The sequence below is a fragment of the Eublepharis macularius genome, chromosome 17, assembly GCF_028583425.1.
Source record: "Eublepharis macularius isolate TG4126 chromosome 17, MPM_Emac_v1.0, whole genome shotgun sequence".
NCBI lineage: Eukaryota > Metazoa > Chordata > Lepidosauria > Squamata > Eublepharidae > Eublepharis > Eublepharis macularius.
In genome coordinates, this window is record NC_072806.1 from 12,338,336 (window position 1) to 12,363,023 (window position 24,688).

At 44.1% G+C, this 24,688-nt stretch overlaps 1 protein-coding gene across 1 annotated transcript; it reads left to right on the forward strand.

Annotated features, from left to right (window-relative positions):
• LOC129344879 (arylacetamide deacetylase-like 4) lies at nt 1–7,117 on the forward strand. The gene is made up of 4 exons (XM_055001792.1): nt 1–177; nt 2,875–3,091; nt 4,984–5,047; nt 6,343–7,117. Exons 1-4 carry the CDS (start codon nt 1–3, stop codon nt 7,115–7,117), a joined length of 1,233 nt encoding a protein of 410 aa, XP_054857767.1.
• Nucleotides 7,118–24,688: the final 17,571 nt, after the last annotated feature.

Consider the following 24,688-nt stretch of genomic DNA (forward strand, 5'->3'; position numbering starts at 1 on the left):
ATGGCTCTTATTTGGAGTCTTCTTTCACAGCTAGCAGGTGTACTGCTAGCTGCTCTCTTACTATTGCTGGTGTGGGCTGTCTATTATCACATTTCCACATCTACTGTTCCTTCTGGAGTTTGCCACCCTCTAAAGCTGCGATTCCTTCACATCTCAATAATCATAACCTTTGGCTTGGTAAGTAATTTGGTTTAATTTTAACTTCAGAATATGCAGCTTTTAAAGAGTTGTGCAAGGTCTACAATGCTAGCCTATCCATTAGGTCAATTTTTTTCAGCTTGTTATAAATTCACAGACTTCAATAATCATCTAATTCAGTTCTCGCTCTGCTGCTTGGACAAGTCTCCGCCCAGCCGAGAATTTCCATGCTTTTAATTTCTGCTTTGAAATCTGAACAACACAGAGCCAAGCTGCAAGAGACAAATTACATGAGGAGGAGCATGTGAAGGGGGTCGCAATGTTAGCCGGGAAGCTGAGTTTTAAAAGAGATCGGAAGGCTTTGTCAATTTCTCCTCTCTACAGAGCCTGGGAGATTGCAGCTCAGAGGGTTTGTTATTTCCTCTTGCCTCCTGAAGGCTCTGTCAGTTTCACCTCCCCTTCTAAGTGGCCAAGAGGAAATTAACAAACCTTCTGAGCAGCATCTCCCTGGCTCTGTAGAGAGGGGAAACTGACAAAGCCTTCCGATCTCTTTTAAAACTCAGCTTCCCGGCTAACATTGCGACCCCCTTCACATGCTCCTCCTCAAGTAATTTGTCTCTTGCAGCTTGGCTCTGTGTTGTTCAGATTTCAAAGCAGAAATTAAAAGCATGGAAATTCTCGGCTGGGCGGAGACTTGTCCAAGCAGCAGAGCGAGAACTGAATTAGATGATTATTGAAATCTGTAGCTTAGCTCACAGTTGTCTTTTATATCTTCCAAGGTTCCTTTCGCAATGCCTTTGTAACCCATTTTGATTACTGGTTGCTAACAAATTTTAGTGCCAACAGATGAATTACACAAAGATGCTCATGTGAAGAGAATTGCAATGTTAGCCGGGAAGCTGTTTTAAAAGACAGATTGGAAGGCTCTGTCAATTTCTCTTCTGTAGGTAGGTAACAGAGCAGCAAAGATTGCTCCTCAGAGGGTTTGTTTATTTCGTCTTCGCCTCCTAGAAGGGGAAGTGAAACTGACAGAGCCTTCCCAAGGCAAAGAGGAAATTAACAATGGGTGCATGTCCAGCTCAGGGGATGTCAGGTCTGCTTCTCAGGTGGCAGGGGATCCACACAGGGGTGTACACCCACTTGGTATCCCACCAACTGTCATCCCATTGTTCCCTCAGCTGAGATCTGAGGGAGTGTGAGGGTCATCGTCTGGCAGGCAGGCTAGCTGATGCCCTATGCAATGCTAATGCTCCACAAACTATAAATCAATAAAGTTGTGGCCTCTTTCAACTCTATCATGGTTGTCTGGTTGTTTTGCTGTCTTGCCCCCCCCCCCCGGCTCTCTCTCCCTTCAGTGCTAGCCTTCAGTCAGATTTGCTTCAAAATATTGTTTGAAATGTCTGTGGTGAAAATCAAAAAGAGTCCAGTAGCACCTTTAAGACTAACCAATTTTATTGTAGCATAAGCTTTCGAGAATCACAGACACTGAGAGACCTCTGTCTTTTGGTGCTACACCTCTGAAGATGCCAGCCACAGCTGCTGGTGAAACGTCAGGAACTACAATGCCAAGACCACAGCAATACAGCCCGGAAAACCCACAACAACAATCACAGTTCTCTTTGTCAGATGTATGGAGGGCCAAAAGAAACTGGTCAGATATAGAGGAGGAAAGGGGAGGGCGGAGTAGATGCAAACAGCTCCTTCTGATATGGAGATGCAAACAGCTCCTTCTGATATGGAGATCAGTTTGCTTCTGTAAAGGTTCAGAGGAGTTAGCCGTGTTAGTCTGTAGTAGCAAAATCAAAAACAGCCATTATATTTCCTTGCCCATTTCCAGTATGATCTTTTCTATTCTTTTACAAAAACTGGTATTGCTATGTTAGTATATTGTAAAAGTTTGATTTTTTAAAAAAATGTGTCATACCAAAAAAAAGGGGTGCAGGTTGAAACGGACATAGCGTGTCACACACAGTTTATAAACCTATGTAAATGTTGTTTGAAACTGTTGTCCCTGCATCACTTTACACAGAGTTGGGGTGGCAATGGATTAAAAAAAAAGTTTAAAATGAAAATGAGAAAGGGCCCAAATAGTCAGCCTCAGCCTGAATAAAACTATGAATCAGGAAATGTCTCCTGCCTCGCTTCCTCATCTTCAGGGGTTATTTTGTAGAAAAAGAGCTGTAGGGACTAATTAGCATAACTCATTAGTATTACTCATTAGCATATGCCATGCCCCTTGACACCACTGGAAGTGTGTCATTAGCATAACTGATTTGCATATGCCACACCCCCTGGCATCACCTATCCTGGCTGTTTTGGACCCCATCCTAGCCATTCAGGGCCGAAATTGGGCCCAAAATGACAAAAAGGGGCTGAAAATGGCCCGAAAGGGGCGCAAAATGGTCAGAATAGGGCCACTGCTGAGCAGGAGAGTGATCCACGGCCCATCAGAGGCCCGATCCTGGCCATTTGGGGACTAATCCTGGCTATTTTGGGCCTAATCCAGGCTGAAATGGGCCCAAAATGGCCGAAAATCAGGTGGGCGGGGCCACCTGACGTGACCTCTTTGGAGAACTACCAGACCTGCGTTCCTGCATGTTCCCCCTCAAAACGAGTCCTGCTCATCTTAAACTGCTGTTTTGGTCCATTTTTAAAAATAGCTTTTATAAAGTGGAGAGGTATAACTCCCTAAAATATTTTTTTTTCTATTTTCTGTTTCCCTCCCATTGCAAAAAGAATTACATTTTCTGGAAAATGGGTATTTGCAAATGGCTTTCTCTAGTGAGGTTTATGTTGGATGGGATTCCTCCGTCAGATGACCCAACCCTCTCCATCAACGATACGTTCTTTGAGAGTGTATCTGTGAGGATATACGAACCCAAAGTCCCATGTGCTGATCAAAGGAAAGGAATCGTGTACTACCATGGAGGAAATGGAATCTTTGGGAGTATTGGTAACAAAACATTTTTTGAACTTTTAAAACAAGGACACAGTTTCTAAGATGAATGAGTCTCTACTAATCAAATAGAACAGTTTATTTATTGTTTCGCTGTGTTTATATCCCACCCTTTTACTGACGAACCCAGGGCATTGTAGATTAAGAACAGAAGTGTATCTGAGAACAGCACAGCAACAATTGTGGAAGAGAAGTTTAGTGGGTTTGATTCCCCACTCCTCCACTTGATGCCAGCTGGGTGACCTTGGGTCAGTCACTCCACCCACCTCACAGGATGTTTTTTTGTGGGGATAATAACAACATACTTTGTAATCTGCTCTGAGTGGGTGTTAAGTTGCCCTGAAGGGTGGTATACAGATTGAATGTTGTTGTTGTTGTTGTTAGCAACTCTACCTCTGTATGAGGTTCAGATTTTCCCTAAATATGCCAGAAACAAACATCTCTCATTCTCTCTCTCTCTCTCTCTAAATATATAGAACGGTGACACTAAAGCAACATCTACTTGAATTCACACCACAGGCAAAGACAGGATGATAGATAACGTGCCAATCTATATGGAGTGATAAGGAAAGCTAAAATCAAAGGATTTTTACTACAGAGGAGGGCAAATCACTTCAGAGCACTATTATTCCAATGCTGACCAGGGTGGGCTTGGTGCTTCATCACAAGATTGGTGGTATCTGAGGGGCTACAAGCCTTTGCCCATCAGCATATTTCCAGGTGGAAGAGAACATGTCTGAGGGCCTTCTTTGCCAAGGAATCAAGCAAGACTTTTGCGGTGTGCCTCAAATTCAGAAGCCCCTTAAAGCAGGGGTCATTTCACAGAAAAAGAGCTGCAGAAACTCATTAGCATAACTCATTAGCATATGCCACACCCTTTGACATCACTGGAAGTGCATCATTAGCATAACTGGTTTGCATATGCCACACCCCCTGACATCACCTATCCTGGCTGTTTCGGCCCCAATCCAGGCTGCAATGGGCCCAAAATGGCCGAAAATCAGATGGGCGGGGCCACCTGACATGTGACCTCTTTGGAGAACTACCGGAACTGTGTTCCTGTGTGTTCCTCCTCAAAATGAGCCCTGCCTTTAAGGAATGGAAGGAAGAGACTGACCTTGGGTCGGTCACTATGTCTCAGTTTAACTATCTCTCACTTATTTATTTTTATTTTTTCACTTCATATATAACTCTCATTTCTCCCCAGTGGAACGTACATCGTCCTCTTTTCCTCCACTCTATCTTCAAAACAACTCTGTGAGGTAGATTAGGCAGAGAATGTGTGACTGACCCAAGACCGCCCCGCAAGCTTGCATAGTAGTGGGGGGATTTGAACTGAGTTCTCCCAGATCCTAGCCACTGCACCACCCTGGTTGAGGGGGGCATTGATGCTTAATTGAAGTCCTTGGAAGAAACATGCAACATGAAAGGAGGCAAGAGAATGGAAGAAAATATAGTTCATATATAGGTAATCAATAACTAGTCTTTTTATGTTAACAAGTCATATGGTGTTTTTTTAAGATGATATTTGGGTTGGTTGCAAATTGTACATGGTGCAAGATGTATGTGGTACAGGGAACAACTGTGTCTTGAGTTTTGTTCTATATCCCAGGAACCCTGTATGCAAGAAAAAGCTCTTAGCAAGAAGTCTGTGAATCAAATCCTCAGAAAACCCAGGAAACTTCTAGTCAAGGATTCAGGCAAAACTCTGGGACTCTTGACACAGTAGGGGGCAATATTTTGGATGGGCACAAAAGATGGGGGGAGTCAGAGCAACCAAACAGAATGCAGACAGTACAAGGAAGGAAAACGGGAAAAATAGATGCAAATTTAAACAGGTTATCCCGAGCAATCTAGTTTTACATTTGTCCAAAAACATAATTTTCCAGATGCTTACGAAAGGATGTGCCGTTATATTGCCAAGGAAAGTAACGCTGTACTTGTATCTGTTGGGTAAGTTACTATTTCCTATGTCAGTTCTTTTATCTCGCTTTCATTGTAAAAGTTTATGGCATTCAGGGCCAAGCTACACATGACGAATGACACTTGAACAGCAAGTGGATTGAGTGGAGGGCAAGTGAACAGGGAGAAATACACTTGCTGTTCAAGTGTCATTCGTCATGTGTAGCTTGGCTCTCAGATGTGACATGATTGGAACTTCCTCTTCTGGCTCATTCTCCTCTTAAAATAAAATGTTTTCAAAATTGCAGGGGGGGGGAGGGGAAACCTGTTCGAATACAGCAATGTTTAGAATAAAAAGAAGGAGAAGGAAGGAAAGAAGATCTAGCAAGGGGCAACACGCTCAAGATAGACAGGACTGTGGGGGGGCACTTTTTTTCTTAAGGATGTTTACCCCTTGTCTGTCCGCAGACTGCTAATCTTAGAGCCAAGCTACAAGTGACACCGTACACAGGTTAGACACTTGTCAGCTTCCCTCAAGTTTTGATGGGAAATGTAGGCGTCCTAGTTTTACAGCTTGGCTCTCCATTACAGCTGCAAGACCAGGATGCCTACATTTCCCATCAAAACTTGAGGGAAGCTGACAAGTGTCCAACCTGTGTACAGCGTCACTTGTAGCTTGGCTCTCAAACTGTCCTAGAATTCTCCACATTTCACTCTCTGTAAAACTAGCTAGGCAGCTAAATTATCTCTGTCCTTCCATCCAATCTGTCATTTCTAATAATAAAGCTTTCGTTAGTCTTTAATCAGTTCACTGTCCCAACTGCTGCAAAGGAACTCTGCCATCCTTAGAGATAATTAAGCCTTTGGACTCAAATGTAGTACCTTTCTTTTCTCCAAACCTTAAGGCTGCAAAGTTTAATTGATCAGTTCCTTAGAAAGCAGCATTTGAACATCTTTTGATCAATAAGGCCTTACCTAATCCAGCAGTGGGTTTTTAAGTATTGTCATGAATAAAAGGCAATGATGTTGTCTGGCATTAGCCTTTGAAACTGGCAGTCTGTAGCAATTGAAATATGTTTCAAATTGATTAAAAAAAAATTCCCACTGTACAAACAGTAACTGTAAAATAACTATGGGCTGTAGAGAGAAATTGTATCTTATATATAGCAAGCCAGAGAAGAATATTTGTATGTTAGGATCCCGAGTTCTTTTCTGGTTGAGCAGAATCTTAAATAAATTCGAGGCACAGATTTTGTACCTTTGGCTTGGAACTTGAGAAAATAAAATGGTCCAGTGAACAAACTAGACACAATTTTGGTTTAACGTCTTGACCTTTGTATTAACAGGTATCATCTTGCTCCAGAAAGCCCTTATCCATCACAGTTTATTGAATGTTATGATGCCACTGTTCACTTTATGAAGAATTCAGAGAACTATGGGGTGGACCCTGCCCGTATAATACTTTGTGGGGACAGTTTCGGAGGCACATTGACCGCTTACCTCTGCCAAGAGCTGAAATACAGAACGGACCTCCCCAAAGTCCGTGCTCAGGTGCTGCTCTATCCGTTTCTCCAAGCACTGGACTTTACTTTACCTTCTTATCAGCAGAATCGTTGTATCCCCATTGTACCTCGGAGAGAGCTTTTGAAATTTGCTGCACATTATCTTGATCAATCCCCATCAATGATCGACATGGCTATTGAAGGAAATTTTATGCCCGAAAGCCTTCAAGAGAAATATGGGAAATTTGTAGATCCAGACAATATCCCTCAGAAGTTTAGGGACAGAAACGTCAACCCAGCACCGCCTCGTTCTTCGGAAGATAATTTATTCAACATGATGAAAGAAGCGCTTGAAAGAAAACTTTCCCCACTTCTGGCTGACGATTCTTTTTTACAAGGTCTTCCCGAGACTTTCTTCTTAACTTGTGAATTCGATGTGATGAGAGATGATAGCCTGTTGTATAAGAAACGACTGGAAGACAACGGTGTCTTGGTTTCATGGTATCACCTTGAAGATGCGTTTCATTCTGCTCCATTCCTCGTTGATCACTGGTTCGTCACTTTCCCCTGTGCCAAAATAGGACTAGACAGTACAGTTAATTTTATTAAAGGACTGTAAATTCTACATGTTCCCAAGATAATCATTCTACCTTCTTCATGTTCCCATGATAGCCAGAAGTTTTCAACTTTAAACTAAAGACATTTCAGACTCAAGACATTTAAATTGGGAGGATTATTCCTGGAGTTGGTTGTATCTTATGGGAGGTGTTGAGGCTGGAGCTCCAGTGAAGAATACTGCATGATTGGTTGAAATGGGCCATAACTTTATTGATTATAACCATTGGAGTATTGGCAAGGCATAGGGCAGCAGCTCCACTGCATTGGAGGCCCACTGCCGTTTGATGCTATGTTTCCCCAGAACATCTACTGGACTCCGAGGGATGGCAGGTGATGTACAGCCACTCAACAGGTGCTGGATGGCACCTGCCTCCTGAGGCAAAGCCTGCAACTGTCTCACCCAGACATGTACCCTTTGGCTCCACCCCAGATCCCTTACGGGGAACCTTGAAGAGACGAGTGAGCTGGATCTGGCCTAATGCCTCAAACTTACCAACCACCTAAAGTTGTGACTAGCTACCTCCCTCACATCCTGCCTCCATCCGCTGCCACCCAGAAATGGCGGCGGCCACACAGACTGACCAAAGAAGGAGCCCACCCACTTAGCACACCTCCTTCCACATCCTCTGATGTTCTTCATCTCAACCCTAGCCTGGCCCTTGGCTGCAACCTTAAAAAATGTGTAAATTGTAAATGCCAGAATTTCCTTAAAAGATTACTTGTCAGAAAATATGAATTGTCATACAACATGGCCCCAACTGGAACTTCTACTTTTTGACTTTTCAATTAAACCTTTCCTGGAATCAGTACACTGTAGTCCAAGTCTTTTCACAACTATAAACAATCTTTCAATGTTATGACTGTATTTTTTGTACAAACTAAGTTCTATTTCATGCCACAAAATTAAGTTAACAAATCAGAATGGTTAGGTATTCGCATGTCAGTTCATGAAGGAAAAAACCCACCCTGTTCTAAGTTATACAAGTGACACATTCCAAAAGGCCAATGGTACACTTCTTTGTCTTGCTTCCCCTTTGCATTGTCTTCCTGTTCTGTGGTATACATTTGTTTTCATGGTCATTGCTTGCCTCAAAGCATACTGATGATCCTCTTTCTCACAAAAAAATTGGCTAGGAACTGGTGGAAAATTTTCACTGATTCCCCCTTCTGAATGCAGACTCCAGATTCTTCCCTCATGCTGTTTCATAGGGTCCTCTGTCCCCCAGGAGTAGCGGCATACTTGAAACTTACTACTTTGCTGTCTCTGTGTGTGCTGGTGTCTGCCCACAAACCCAGCTCACCTTGCAATTAGTTCATATGATCCTATCTTGAAAAAATGACACTGACTGCTCAGGCAGTAAAAGCAGGCAATGCAATCCATCCAATGCGTCATTTAACAACAACATAAATTGAATGTTGTTGTTATTAAATGTATATACCACCCTTCCGGATAAATTAACACCTACTCAGAGTGGTTTACAAAGTATGTTATTATCCTTGCAACCATCAGCCTGTGAGGTGGGTGGGGCTGAGAGAGCTCTAGAAGAGCTGTGCCTGACCCAAGGTCACCCCACTGGCTTCAAGCAGAGGAGTGAGGAATCAAACCCGGTTCTCCAGATTAGAGTCCTGCCACTCTTAACCACTACACCAAGGGACACACTTGAACACATAGATACAAAGAGGGGACAAACGGCCAGTGATTCATACTGTGTACAAGTTGGTCAATTAAACAACCTGAATGAGCATGACCATGAGAAAAATACCTCTTCTCCAGTAAGAAAGATGCATTTTTATTTTGGTGCTATTGAACTGCTTTTCTTATCACAATATGGACTTAAAGTGGCTTATAGACACACTCACAAAAGACAAAAAAATCCATTAAATTTTACATATATATTTAAATACAAGTTAACAAGCAACGGATCTTCCTGCATTCGACAGAAAAAGGCTGGGTGGAGGAGGCAGAACACTTAGTAACAGGTATGCCCTGGATGGAAAGGGACACTCACTCCCTTCCTTCCAAAATGTAACTTCCCTTTATGATTCCAGGGGCTGGAGAAGATTGGGCGACAACAGCTGTAAACTGCAACAGTCAAGCAATGACTGTCGATGCATGGTGTTAATGCTTGTGATGAAGTTGCTAAGGAGCAGTCATGATCCAGTCAGGAGTTCACATCATGTGTGATAAATATATCATTATGTAGGCCCCAGAAACCTAATGAAAGGATTCCATGTTTGGGCCTTTAGCAGAGTCCATCATTTGGCATATAGCCAAAGCATGATTATAGGTGGTTGTGAGCTGGTTCTGCTGGCTGGTGTGTGTGCAAAAGAGAAAGTAATAAATCATACTCTTGCGTTATATTTAGAAAAGAAATAAGAGTTCTTTATTGTAGGAACTCCATACTCTAATAGGAAAGGAGGAGAGACAGATCCTAATTACCTATCTAGTCTAAAGATGGACATAGATGGCAGGACAAGGCCTGCATCCATACTGACAAGATGGAGGGAAGAGAAGGAGAGAGATGTTGCCTGGAACAAAGCCAGGAGGAGAAGAAGTGAGAGGGAGGAAGTCAAGAGGAGGAAATCTTGAGAATAGCAATCTACATATCAAAGGACAATAAGAGCAGTAAACAGAGTGCCCTAACCTCTCTATCTTTCTAACCCTTTGATTTGTTCCCCTCTGAAACCCGAGGAAAGGGACACCGTTAAATCCTCCTCTTCCAACAATGTGCAATTCAGGGATTTCAAACAAGGTGAGTTGGACTTGTGAGTGTCTTGACTGTAAAGTGTGGAGCATGCCTAATTCAGATTTTTGGGGTCAGTGAGCGGAGGTGCGAGTTCAGGAGGAAGAGTAGAAGTGTGGTGAAATGAATAAACAGAGGTCTACTATCTGAAATAAAGGAAACAAATCTTTAAAAACCTGATCATTTATCAGTTGGGGGGGGAGGGAATTCTATTTTCATGTCATTCATTCATTTATTAAACTTCTAGCATGCCCTCCCCGTGAGCAAGCTCGGGGGGGGGGGGTTACAGTAGTTTCAACAGACTTTTAAATTATAGTAAAACACAATAAAACAGCAGCAACATCCATTTCCGTAAAATATAGTTCCAACAGAGTTTAGTGCAGCACACTACTGCTGACAGGGAGCAGAGGGGGAGCTGACCTTCTGCCCCCACTACAGATTATGTGAGGGGCCAAATAGCTGAATCACACACACACACACACACCCAGTAGAGGATTGGTCCCAGACGGCCTCACCTTGTTCAGAATTTCCTTATATGTTATTTTAAAGAAAGACAGGATAGAAATGCTCTGAAACAAACAAACAAAAATAAATATGTCCCAATTAGATATGGGCACAAAGGAAAAAAAACCCCAAACATGATGTTTGTTGTATTGTTGAAGGCTTTCACGGACGGAGAACGATGGTTTTTGTGGGTTTATACGGCAATACAGCCCGGAAAACCCACAAAAACCATGATGTTTGTTGCTCGTTGCCATCCATGAACAGGGACTCACAAACACTTACGAACATGACCTGTTCACAAACATGTTCGTGGTTGGATGTTTGTGGGGGCCAGCAGGCTCTCCTCCAGCCATCATCCTCATGGAATCCTCATGGAAAGGCTCCTCTGGTACGATAGTTCTGCTTTCTCTACATAACTCCTGTGACTTTTCTAGCATCTGTTCAGTACTTTAGCTAGTAAACACTAGAGGTCTCTTTCCTCCTTCAAATTCTTGATGCAATACTATGCCTAAGCCTTTTGCGTTAGCATCTGTTTGGAGAATAAAACATTTGTTTGAAACAGCAAAATTAAATATAACTAGTAGTGCAATCCTAAGAACAGTCGTACACTTCTAAATGAACTGGGATTGTTTGAAATGGGATTGTTCGTCCTACTATCAATTAGAGATGGGCACGAACAGAAAAAAACCCAAACATGATGTTTGTTATTCATTGCCATCCACGAACAGGGACTCACGAACACTTACGAACATGACCTGTTCACAAACATGTTCGTGGTTGGATGTTCGTGGGGGCCAGCAGGCTCTCCTCCAGCCATCATCCAAGTTTGGTCAAGATCCCTACTGCATCACTCCCAGAAACCTGACCTGAGCAGGCAGCAGGAAAGGTACCAATAATAAATAATAGCTTGGCCCAGAGCCTGGCAGCAGCCCTGGAACTTGAAGAGGTTCCCACCACAAAAAGAAAATTCAAGCTCCAATGCACTCTATCAAAATGCCAACTGTCTCTCCCTCTCCACTGTCTGCAAAGCCAGAGCTGGGAGCCCCCTCCCCCCTGGCTTTTGCTCCCTTTTAACAAATTTGGAGCTCCACACTTGGAAGGAAGACCTGCCTATCAAGCTAAATTGGGCTTAGATTGGGGTTTCCAGGGCAACAGCAGGAGTTCAGATAGAGTTCAGACAATCCCTGCCTAAGTTGCCAAGGGAATTGATTGCAGGTGCCAGACTGTCTGGCTTGATGAACAGCAATGAATGAGGCTTGCAATGACCACCTGTTAGTTTAGAATGAGGCCTTACGAACAGCTTGTTCTTGAACAGCAGATTGGGGTGTTCGTGGCTTTTTTTTGTTCATATTGCTGTTCGTGCCCATCTCTAGTCCCAATCAAGTTTGGTATGCTCATTCCTGGGTAAAACCTGTCATGCCACTTCTTCTATCTAAACTTCATTATGATGTGAACAAACGGTTCCAAGCCCCCTCAAATTTTCAATGTCTGTTAGTCTGCTATATCACTTTCAGAAACTCTATGGTATACCATAGAGCTTCTGGCAATTCCTAAAGTTACCCTACATCACTTTCGGATTTTCCCCTTCATGTCCCCACCCCAACCTTCCTGCCAGTTACCAGGCACAATGATATGCTACAATTAAACAGTAATAATAAAGTGCAATTTATAAGGATGTTCACTATGTAATTCACTATATTAACAAGCATGCATGAAAGGAGACCCTGGCAACGTAAAACCGTTTCAGTTCATTAACATGGACTGTAGAAACTCATATAAAGTGCTAAGTGCTTAAGCCTATGACCATACAATTCAAAAATCATTAATAGCTGGTACAACATGTACAACGAACATACACTGAAAGTGCTAGGTGCTTAAGCAAGAAAACTGTTCATATCATCGTGGAGCTCTTACACGAGAGCATGTACGTCCATGAGTAATCCATTGGCGGGTCTACGCGGTGTAGCAGCAGGGAGGAGGGGTCCGTCTAAAAAGCCACCCCTTTTGAGACTCTCGCCTACTAGTTACAAGGCACAACCTGGCAACTCTATGTGGACAATCTCTAATTCCTAAAGAAGCAAGTGAGGCACAGTTTCTAATGTCTATCAACCTTGTTTTGTGAGCTCAGAAATGCAGAATGCAGATGTGACTGCAGGACACGTGCTTTGCATGCTATTAGTCAGTTTCATCAAGTGAACATGCTGAATTACGTTACAAAGATTAGATGTACTGACAAACTGTACCTGCCTCTAAAAGCATGCCTTCAGGATAGAGTTCAGGATAGAGTACAGCTTTTGGGAAGCTGTACAGTTTCTTGGCACAGAGGAAGCTGTCAGTGAGAGCTTGCTGTTTTATGAAGAACAGAAGAAGAACAATTCTGTACGAGACAGTTTAGTTAGAACCAGGATCCTGTTGGGACAGGGCCCAGGGAAGTTTCAGGCTCTGTGCTTGATCAGGTAGACATTCCAGGCAGGGTAGACCAGCTATATAACTAACATGAGCAGATCCTTGTGGGCCATTGTAGTAGAAGACCACTGCCAGCTGTACCTCAGCAGCTCTTAGAGGTCCCAGTGTGAGTTGGACCCGGGATTCCCACTCAGCATCTATGTCTTTGCAGCCTCCCCATTATAAAGAGGAACTCAAATCTAGGTCCGTGGCAGTGACTTTCTCTTCTGCTGCAGTCTCCTTTCCTTCTCTCCTCTACCCATTTACCTGTTCTTCTCATTCTTCTTCTAAACAGAGACTTTCCTTTCTTCTATGTCTTCTAAGCCTGGTTACTTGTTCTTATAGGTGGATGATTTTGATTTTAATTTAATTTAATTTAATTTAGGGCGGGTGCAGTTAGGCCTAAGGACTGTGGGTTATGCAACCCATCTCTGTTGTTCTTGGAACATTTATATTTTTAATAAGACGAGGACAAAGCTTAACAATATTTATGAGGATACATCCTCAGTTACTACACAGACTCAACCTGCGAACTGCAGCGCTTCAGAGCAGCAAGAAGCCCAGCCGCTCCTTAGCTCTACCACAGAACTAGTTTTATGAGTTACTGGGTTGGGATCATGATGGTCAAGTTGGTTTTCTGCAAAAATATAATAAATAAATAAATCCCATTTGAGTGCATGTTATTGCTTTTTGGCTCTTTAGTTCCTGATGGGAAAGGTGTGAAGATGCTGAGAAAGGGAGAGGAACAAGAGAAATGAAGACAGACGGACACTTCTATCCTCCCAGTTGCCTACCATTGCCTGGTATATCTAAGTGTGGTTGGGAGAATGGAGAAGAGGGAGGGAGAAGAAGAATGAGAAGTTTCTGAGTTGGAAAAGAACTCATATGCAATGCTATTGAAGATGAACATGCTGAGATGCTAAGGCTCATCTTCTGAGCATCCAAAGTTGGGTAGCATCACTAATCCTAAACACACCTGCTGGTCAGCCAGATCCTTTGCACAGGGCCAGTCCGCCCATTGAGGCCAGGCCGGCAGCCAGCTAAGAGGTTGGAGGGGGTGCTGGCCTGGGGGTGGGGACATGCGCCACGGAGCTCAATTGCCCCATGCTGCTGTGCCCAGCCAGGAGCACATGCTGGCAGCAGCAGCGTGGGGCCACTGAGCAGGCAGCCTCCCAGCCCTCCTGCCCAGTTACTCTGTGCTGCTGCATGGCTGCTGCTAGCACGCAGCTGTGAGGCAGGTGCAGCAGGCGGCCAGGGCAGCATGCAGAGCATCTGAGCCGGTGGGCTGGGAGGATGCATGCCGCCACATGCCACCCTGGCCGCCTGCTGCGCCTGGCCTGCAGCTGCTGCACCTGGCCTGGAGCATGTGCTGGTGGCAGCAGCATGGGGCAACTGAGCAGGCAGCCTTCTGTTCAGTTGCTCTGCGGGCCAGGTGCAGCCAGCAGCCAGGGTGGCTGGCTGTGCCTGGCCTGCAGAGCAACTGAATGGCAGGGCTGGAAGGCCCCCCGTGCATGCACCCAGCCCTGTGTGATGACGTCACATGTAGTGATGTCATCCCGTAGTCTGGCACGTGTGTTCACATATATGTGTGCAGCAGCAGCCCTTAAGCTGCCTCAGGCGCCAGTGATGCTGGAGCCGGCCTTGCCTTTGCCGAAAGTGTCTTCTGCTGCCGTACATAGGTATTTTTTCTACGATGTATATGGACAGGAGATTAGACAACTATGGATCATGCAGCAACTCAAGCACTGAATCCTAATGTTTAAAACAATGAAACTACCCAAATTATATATATATATATATATTTAAACCTCACAATATTGAAGGGTCGGCGGCAAGTCAAGTCCATTGCATACGTGAAATATCTGCTGTCAGCAGTCAGATTAAGCACTCTCCCAAATGAATGTTTTAACCATGGCCCTAAAAACACCCAGTTATCAGGCTAGAGGAGTGTTGCATGGTAGGAAGGGCTGTGGTGCAGAACATGTTCTGCTCTTCATTGTTTCCAATGCCACCATCAACCAGAACAGAGTCTCCCTGTGGGTCCCACATATGAGGTTAGGTCACTCTTTTAGGTCTCTTTAGCCTGGACACTTAAATGCCCTGTCAAAAAAAGGCTTTTTGAAACAGGCTTGGTAGTTGAGGAGCTGATGCGTCTATGTGATGTAATGTCCTGAGGGCTCTCTCTTGCTAATAACCCAGTTGCCTCATTCTGACCCGATTAAACAAAGGCTGCCAACACAGGCCAAGTTCTCACAAACATCAGGCAAAGCAAGTTACTCTCTGCCTGGACTGTACCACTTCAGAACTGGAGTCTCAAATGATGGATCAGCCATGAAAAAAACATTCCTACACATCAAAAAAAGAATCAAGGTAGAATTCTTCTCCCTGACAAAAAGTATTTGATGTAACTGGTGGTTTTTTTCTTTTAATGAAAGGTTGTTTCAGCACATGACACAGTCTGAAGAAGTATAGTCCAAACATTGTTTTACCATCTTTTTGGCATTAGTGGTATACTGGCACGCAGCATTATAACAGAGTGTTGTAGAACAGGAAGGGAAATACCAAGTAAATATTGTGAAAAGAGTTAAATACCTTGAAAAAACGACCTGTAGAGAAGACACAGGTTAAATTACCTTAATTTAAATGTGATGGATATGGAATTCAAAACTAAATTCCACATTTTAAAGGTCTTTCCCCCCCTCCCCCACCACTACCCAGGCAAATATTTTCTCACTTCGCACATCCCACTTACCCAAATGACTGACTCCTACAAATTATCCCCTTAGGGGAAATCCCCCTTAGGGCACTGGCCGTTCCTGTGGCTGAGGTCCTTGGGTGGAAGCCAGCTGGCTCCCCTTCCTGAGAAGTGCCAGGCTGGGCAGCCTCTTCACTCTGGGCTTGAGTTGCTGGCCACCTTGCAGCCTGCCCAGGCAGAGACAGAGGGAGGGAGCCACCCCGCCTCCCTATTGACATCACTCAGCACACAGGAGGAAGTGGAGAAGGCGGCCACCGTAGGTGGGCCAGACCAAGCTGCAACCTGCCCAGCCATGTCTGCCACTGATACAAGCGGGCGCCACATGCAGCCAGAGGTTCTTGTGCACCTTACCTGACCTTAGCTCTAGAGCGTGCTCACTCACTCATGTGCTCCATTCTTCTTTTTCTCCTCTGCCACCTCTTGTGCACTTCAGAGTAGAAACCGTGCACTGAAGATTAAGAAGCTGCATGCTTTTGCGCACGAGCACACATTAGCAGGAACCTTGGATAAGGGGGGCTTATTTAAGGGCCTCTTGTTGTGAGGGTAGTTGTTTTGTATGTGCGGGCAGGGGGGCTATTTTATAAGCTGTGTTGGGCCCTCATTGGGAAGAAAACTTGGACATAAATATACAAAAGAAATTTACTTTCAATCTGCTCATTCAGCTTGCTAGCACTCTACTTGAGTATTCCCTCTGGTCCCAGGAACCAGGCCTGTAATCAGAAAATGTATGGGGATGGTATTAGAGTGGAGCAAGGACTGTCAAGTCCCCATAATTCTAAAACCCATTGCATGCAGCCTGCTAATATCATGGGTATGGGTCAAGCAGTGTCATGGAGTAGGTTTGGCCACACTGAATAAGCTATATTAATAGTCGTATTTCCAAACACTACTAAATACATACCACATGGTATCTGTCTACACAGGCACAATCATGTAGCTTTGAAGAGGCTATTCATGAGATGGGGGGAATGGAAATTATGTGCTCAGTGTAAAATGTAATTGAGTTCTTAGTGTCAGTTGCCTCCTATTTCTAATTTACATGTGTAATAATTTGCATGAGCTGGCATGTGTCTTAGAAGAAGCCATGTTGCAGGTCCAGCATTGATGGGCGAGGGAGCAAGAGCACACACCACAAAGACACAAATACGACTTGTTGGATTTAAAAAGGCCACAACTTTATTGGTTTAATTCTTATGGAGCCTTGGCACAACATAGGGTATGGATCCAAGCATCAACTGACCCCCCTGGTGGCCATGACCCCCTCACCCTTTCAGCCTGCCTGCTGAAGAAGGAAACTGCACGATGATAGGCTGTGGGTTTCACCTGTGCGCAAACCTCTGTATGGATGCTCCCACCACCTAGAGTGAACATGCTGAGGGGTCTGGAGACCAAGTCTGATGAGGAAAGTTTGAAGGAGCTCAGAATGTTTAGCCTGGAGAGGAGACAACTGAGAAGTGAATCTTCAAATACTTGAAGGGCTGTCATATAGACGATGGCACAGAGTTGTTTTCCACTGTGCCAGAAGGTTGGACCAGAACCAACAGCTTGAAATTAAATCAAAAGAGTTTTCGGCTAAACATTAGGAAGAACTTCCCGACAGAGCGGGCCCTCAGTGGAACAGGCTTCCTTGGGAGATGGTGGGCTCTCCTTCTTTGAAGGTTTTTAAGCAGAGGCTAGATGGCCATCTGACTGCAATGCTGATTCTGTGAAACTAGGCAGATCATAAGGGAGAGAGCAGAATGGGTTACATCAGTGTTTAGTTCCTGTGTCCTTCTTACATGCACAGGGTAATGCTGATCACTATCTTGGGGTCAGGTACCAATTTTCCACAGGCCAGTTTGGCTAGGGATCCTGGAAGTGTTTTGCCACCTTCTGGGCATGAGGTGTGTGTGTGTGTGTGTGTGGGGGGGTCACTGGGGCAGTTGGGGAGGGGAGTAGTTGCAAATTCCCTGCATTGTTCAGGGGGGTTGGACTAGATGACCCTAGAGGTCCTTTCCAATCCTATGATTCTATGATTCTGTGATTCTATGTCCTGGAGTCCCCAACAGGGCTTGTTCCTGCAATGTCTCACACCCAAGATCCCTTAAGAGGATCCTCAGGTATGGGAGAATTGGGTCCCCAAAAGGATCCATGCCCAATGCCAAAACTGCCCTTCCCAAAGTTGTGATAGAGATACAGCAGTCTAAAGCATAAAAACACAATGACACCCAGACATTGCAGATCCCCAAAGCAACTATTAGGATAGAATTCTCTACACTCAAGGATCATAACAATGGCCAGCAATCCCTACACACAAGAGTGGGATGGGTGGGAAGCCAGTTGAAGAGCAGAGTGTCAGGTGCCCATCAGGCTCAGCTATTTAACCCCAGTAGGAGGACCAGAGGGCAGACTTAGTTCTCAAGTTCCACTAGCTGTGTTACTCTAATGGATGGGTCTCCTTGCATGGTGGGGGAATTAGCATGCAAGGAGAGGCTGTGAGAGGGCATAACTGGGGTCTCCACCTGTTTATACGAGGATCATTCTTCTAGAGAACTCTTAATAAAGACAAGCGGATTTTCAACAAAAATGGAAAGAGGAAACATCAAGGCAAGTATGTAGAGAAGACACACAGCATACACACAGAGCTCAGTAGGAAAACAGGGAGGAAAACAGAGAGGAATGCAGGGTTGGGCAATACCAGTCCAGAAGGGACAGGATATCTGGCAAGAAGAGGAGCTTAATCAACCAATGCTTCATGGCATGAAGAAAGGGGCTCAGATGTGCAGTATAAGGGTGTGTGGGTGGGTCCAGCACACAGAACTGTGGTGAAGGGTAGTCCAATTATACTGTGGAACATACCCTGAGGCAGGATGATGTCTTCTGCCCCAAAACAATAACTCCAGGGTGAGACAATAAACCTGGAAAGATTTGGTTAAACCTGTCAGGCTCTGGATGATAGACTACAGCAGGCAGATCCCTGGTTCATTGTAACAAGACACTTGCTCTTGGTTAAATGACTTTTATTCAGAAATCAGTTCTTTCCATAATCAGATCCAAAGGTCTACCTAAGAGCAAGGAAAGCCCCTAGGCAGTTCTACTAGAAAGTTGACCAGAATGGTTACATAGGAAAATTACAAGCCTCTTCCACCCTTGCTCGCTCCCCCTCCCTTATTCCAAACAATTTGGTGCTGTTTGATATGTGTGAGAACAGCCTGCATTATTGTGCTATTAGCTACACAGAGAGAGAGAAGACATAACATTGGCAGGAAACCTCCAACTGGTAAACACCCGGCTGCCTGGAAACGAGTGAGACTTCGTTGGAATGCTAACAACAAGATTATACCCAGGCACACAAAATGGAGTCACCCCTGACAGCATAAAGTATGCAGTTGACAGCAAATATTATTGACATGCATGAATGGGCACAGTCAGACATGACAAAATCTTCCTGGGTGTTACTAAAGGTCAAAATAGATGATTAATGATCCACAAAAGCTGGACAAGTGAGGCTTATCAGATCCCTGAGTAGCCTAGATGGGGAGAGTGGATAAAGGAAGATTGGCAGGGTGTGGAGGTGATTAATTCAGGAACTTCTGGAAGACGCTTTGTCTTAAGACCTGATCGTTCAGAGATTGATAGTTAGTCTTACTTCATGACACACATTCCAGTATTTTCCATCTCCTGGCCGGAAGTTGGTAGTCGTTTCCTGCTTAGCCAAGCAGCATTTCTGTGTTTTAAAAATATGAGGATAGGGGCTTGTGATATAGCCATATTCATAAATGTCTCTATTAGCATAAGGGCAGGTTTGGCTGCTAACAGCTGGAGCCCCATCTCATCGGCCAGCCAGCCACTGATTGGCTGGCTGGTGATTTGTACCTGGGATGGAGCTGCAGCTTTGCTTAGGCTCCAAAGAGCCACTGGGCCCCTGAGAAGATGATGACACCCCACCCCACAGACCACAAAGGTGGCCTCAGGTAAGTCCTGGCTGGGTGTTATCTGCAATATGGCACCTCACCAGCTAAGGAAAAATGAATTGTGTGTAGTCATGCTGGGAGTTCTTTGTTGATCTAAATGAGGTGCCTGCATTCTGCTCTCAAAGAAATGTTCCAGAACATAATATTGCAGTGTAGAATTCAAAACTTTGTTGGGAAAGCTGAGGTGGATAGCAATTAATCAATTAATGCTTTAGTTCTGAGAACAAGAGATTCCTCAGTGACACCAGTCAACAAATCACTTCCTCTAACCTAGAAATTGCCCCATAATACCTGGGAGAGAGATGTGTGTGTGATTACTGAACAATAGTTGTGTGCACCAAGAACATTTTTGTTATAATTTCTGGTCTGGAATTTGAGGGATGCCCGAATTTCACCATGAATGCTTATTTCCAGAATGGATATTATCTATTTAGGAGTCATATTCGTGCAGTGTTTCTTTGGGACTATTATTTTCACTGGGGAATATATTTGAGGGTCTGCAAGAGCTGTTTATAAAGATAAAGATAATGACACCAAATTTGCCCAGGAAACAGACCACCCTCTAATCGAAAGACCTCCCTAAGATTGAACAAGACTCAGAATAAGGTAACTCTGTGAACTTGCACTTTTCTCTATAATGATTCCTAAAATAGTGGCAGCCTAGGAGTAGAGCTCCTGATGAGTATTCACATTAACAACAACAACAACTCTGAATTAATTTCATTTTCCAGAAAGTCCTAATTGCACACCCTTCATGGACGCAAAAGCCCCCAACACATTCAGCCCAGGGGTCTCTAGCAACAGCAACAGCTCACAAAAGGTCCAAACTAGAGAGCTAGGCAGATGGTACACCAGTAGCATGTCCAGATTATCCTTGGAACCAGGAATGAAAATATGCAATCAAAGCTTCCAACTTAGGGGTGTGCAATTCGGTATTCTGATTAGGTTAAAAATACCGAATCAGGGCCATTTCGGGTTTTATCACTATTACCGAAACTTTTTCTGAATACCGAAAAATTTCGGTAATACTGAAACAGATTACAAAAACGATTCGGCCATTGTTTTCAATGAGAAAACCTTCTCCCGGCTTTCCAGGAGTCGGGGGGGGCATTTTCTGTCCAAATCACACCAAACTTGGTGAAGACCTTCTGCTAACCCTTCTCTAACTACCTCCAAAGTTTCAGAAAGATTGGACTTTGGGGGCCATGTTATGCCCCCCCAAACAAGGTGCCTCCATCCTCCTACAATCTCCATGGTTCTCTATGGGGAAAACAAGTCATCTTTCTAGGTGGCTTGGGGTGGCATTTTGCAAGCAAAATGCACCTAACTTTCAGGGGACCTGCTCCCACCTGTCCTCCCACCCTCCACCAAGTTTCAGGCGGATTCCACTTTGGGGGGCCATTTTATGGCCTCCCAAAGGAGGTGCCCCTATCCACCTCCACTCCACTATTCCCTATGGGGGGAATAAGAGAGGCTTGTGTGGCTAGGGGTGGCATTTTGCATGCAAAATGCCCCCAAACTTCAGAGGACCTCCTCCTACCTGTCCTCCCTCCCTCCACCAAGGCTCAAGTAGATCTCACTTTGGGGGGGGCATTTTATGGCCTCCCAAAGATGCTGCTCTTAGCCCCCCTTTCTCCATTATTTCCTATCGGAGAAATAAGACAGGCTTGTGTGGCTAGGGGTGGCATTTTGCATGCAAAATGCCCCCAAACTTCAGGGGCTCATCTCCCACCTGTCCTCCCACCCTCTACCAAGGTCCAAGCTGATCCCACTTTGGGGGGCAATTTTATGCCCCCCCCAAAGGTGGTTCTCCTGCCACACCACTTTGTCTTTCTACTGTGAGGAAGACTTCCACACCGCAGAAACACATGGGATTGGGGCTGCCAATGGCCACAGCCACAGTCCACCTGCACCCAAACTGCCAAATACCACACACCCCTCCCCAAAACCTAACCTCCCCTGTCCGGTGGCTAGCCACTTTCTATTGATTCCTGTTATGGGAAAATCTCCCACAGCAGGAACCCACGGAATGTGGCATCTGTGGCCACAGGTACAGTCCCCCTTTTAAATCCACCCTCCCACAGCCCCACAGTGACCCAAAGACACCCTCTCCAACATTCCCACATCGGCCACTATCCCAGGAGCAGGCTGGCCAGCCGTCCCCCATTGTTCCCTGTGATGGGAACTTTTAAACTGTCTTTCCCAGGGCAATTATGCACAGCCCAGGGATGCCACAATGATGGGCACACTCTTGAGTGCGAGCTTGTCCCTGTGAAAGAGCACCTGAACCACAGACACCCTCTCCCAAATTCCCCCACCACCTACAGAGATGGCTGACCGGCCAGCCCCATTGTTCCCTATGTTGGGAACCAACTGCACAACAAAGTATAAAACACACACACTGAATAAAGTTTTTTAAAAAATATTTTCTCACTTTAAAAGTTCACAAAATAACACAACTCACTTCACATAAGAGAATCGCCCAAACACAATTGCTGTCAAAAACTGTGATGTGAGTTGTGTTATTTTGTGTAGTAGACTGTGCCCTCCTACTGTGTAACCTAAAGCAGTTAAAGAAATAGTGGTTTTGAAACCACTATTTGGTGGTTTTGGGTGATTCTTTAATGTGAAGTGAGTTGTGTTAATTTTTTTTGTAAGATACTGCTGGCATGCCCTTTGGTGTGCCCCCCTTCTGTGCAACCTAAAGCTGTTCAAGAAATAAAATATTTTTGACAGGAATTGTGTTTTTGTGATTCTTTAATGTGAAGTGAGATGTGTTATTTTTGTGTAAGATACTGCTGGCATGCCCTTTGGTGTGCTCCCCTGCTGTATAACCTACAGCTGTTAAAGTAATAAAGTGTTTTTGACAGGAAATGTCTTTTTGTGATTCTCTGATGTTAAGTGAATTATGTTATTTTTCTGTGTGGGGGACTGCTGGTGTAATGTGTCACAATGCTTTGCCTAGTTGAACTTTGATTTTGGCTTTTCGTTGTGCCTTATATTTGAGTTTTGATAGCAAGAAAATTAAACTCTTTTGTACGTGGTCCTGTTCTTCAGCTTCGCTTCCCCATAGAGAACCATGGAGATTGTAGGAGGATGGGGCACCTTGTTTGGGGGGGGGCATAACATGGCCCCCCAAAGTCCAATCTTTCTGAAACTTGGGGGTAGTTAGAGGAGAGTTAGCAGAAGGTCTCCACCAAGTTTGGTGTGATTTGGACAGAAAATGCCCCCTCTAGACTCCTGGAAATCCGGGAGAAAGTTTTCTCATTGAAAACAATGGCCAAATCAAGCCGAAAAGCGAATACCGAATCGGCTTGCTGTTTCGGTATTCCCTGAATACCGAAACGGTTTCCTGATTCAGTTAAATCTGAATCAGGTTTAACGAAACAGGCAGGCCTTGCACACCCCTAGTAACAACACAGAGGCAATGCACAGCAAACCACTTCTGAGCATCTCTTATCTTGTAAACTCTACAGATTTACCATAAGTCAGCTACAACCGGACAGCATATTGATACATAAAAAATGTTTAAAATAACAAAGTGAGCTTTAATTGTGAAAGCTGATACTCTGGAAAAAAACTGTTGTTCTTAAAGATGTTACTAAATTAGAATTTTGTTTAACCATTCACATGTACATCGAAATGGAACCCAATCTGTCAATTTGCCATTTCAGTTACTATGGAATCTTAGAGAGGCTGTGTTTCTGAAACTCCTACACCCCTAAGTTTAATTAAGAAACAGCACAACCTTCCCAGTAACAAAGATAAAGAAACAAAGAGAAAGGACAGTGCTGAGATGCTGACTAACAAAGACTTTCCCCCTCAAGTGGTTCTTACTACTTAAATTCTACTGGAATCACCACTGTATAATGAAAACACAAGACATCAACATGAGAGTTGAACTATGGTTTTAAGAATAATTAATCTAAAAAATAAAACAAAGAATAATTAATCTACATGATTGTTAAATTCTATGTTATGTGTGGGTTAATGTTGCATACTAGGCAACCTTTGATGGCAATCTCAACATGGCTTCATACTAAGCCAACACCACCAATGTATCTTGTTTGTCCTTGCAAGCATATGAACTTGTGCACACACAATGCAGAGTCGCAGAGAGGCGCATGCTACAAATTTAGGAAAATTAACCCCAAATGGACCCAGTGGCAATTGACCAACTGATATGTTACACTTCCCAATTAATCATAGAGTTTTCTAGGGAACATACTGTTCTTAATAAATTTACATATCATAAATATGGGTGAACAGTTTTTGATTTCTGTTCACTTGAATTTGCTAACTGAACACATTCTTCTAGAACATTTACTTTGCTATTATTACAAGTGGCAGTCCCATAACGTATTGTGGAATTAGGAAAGGGGACAGTCTGGAAATCGGACCCTATCCCCCAAAATGCCTCTTTCAGGAGTCTGTTAGACTTGAGTAGTCTGATATCTCCTCCTACTTTTTTCCCTTTAAGCAAATCTCAGCTTTTCTCAACATTGCATGCTCCTAGAACGTGCTCATTCCTTACCAGGATGGAGCTGCCAGGGGATTCATTTACAAATTCATATTTTCTCTATATCCTTAGGAAATCTTCTAGGTACATAGAAAGTTCTACTTGTCCTTGGATAAACTTGTTTTTACTCTTTCTATGCTTCAGACAAAGGCAACTGCTTTGCTACTTGAAGGAATGTCTATGTTTTGCAAATCTTTGGTTGTGCTTCTGGACATGTTGAGAACCTAGCAATATGCTCAGTCTTCTGCAAGCAAAAAGGGCTGTCAACTCATGGGGGAACACAGCTGGCGTATTGTGATCCCAGAGAATTTCCACAGCAAGAGGAGAACAGAGGTGGCTTGCCATTGCCTGCCTCTGCCTAGTGACCCTGGATTTCCTACATGGGCTCTTATTTGAGTACTAACCATGGGTGCCCCTGCTTAGTTTCTGAAAGCTGATGAAATCAAACTCACCTGGGCCATCCAAGTCAGGGCATGCTCAGTCTTACACTAATCTGCTTACCTAAATGCTCAGTCTGTGCTAATATTGCATTAGCATTGCCAGGTGTTTTAGAAGCAATCAACAAATACTAAAGAGTACATTGCTTTTGTATCACATTGCTCGCCTCCTTTAGATAACATCGCTCCCTATAGTAAAATACTTGATGGGAAAC

Bases quoted from the DNA above. Each gene is read 5' to 3' on its own strand.
- LOC129344879 (XM_055001792.1), top strand. From the start codon at position 1: ATGGCTCTTATTTGGAGTCTTCTTTCACAGCTAGCAGGTGTACTGCTA. The intron at 178-2,874 runs GTAAGTAATTTG...CATTGCAAAAAG, and splicing joins TAATCATAACCTTTGGCTTG to AATTACATTTTCTGGAAAAT. The intron at 3,092-4,983 runs GTAACAAAACAT...ATAATTTTCCAG, and splicing joins TGGAATCTTTGGGAGTATTG to ATGCTTACGAAAGGATGTGC.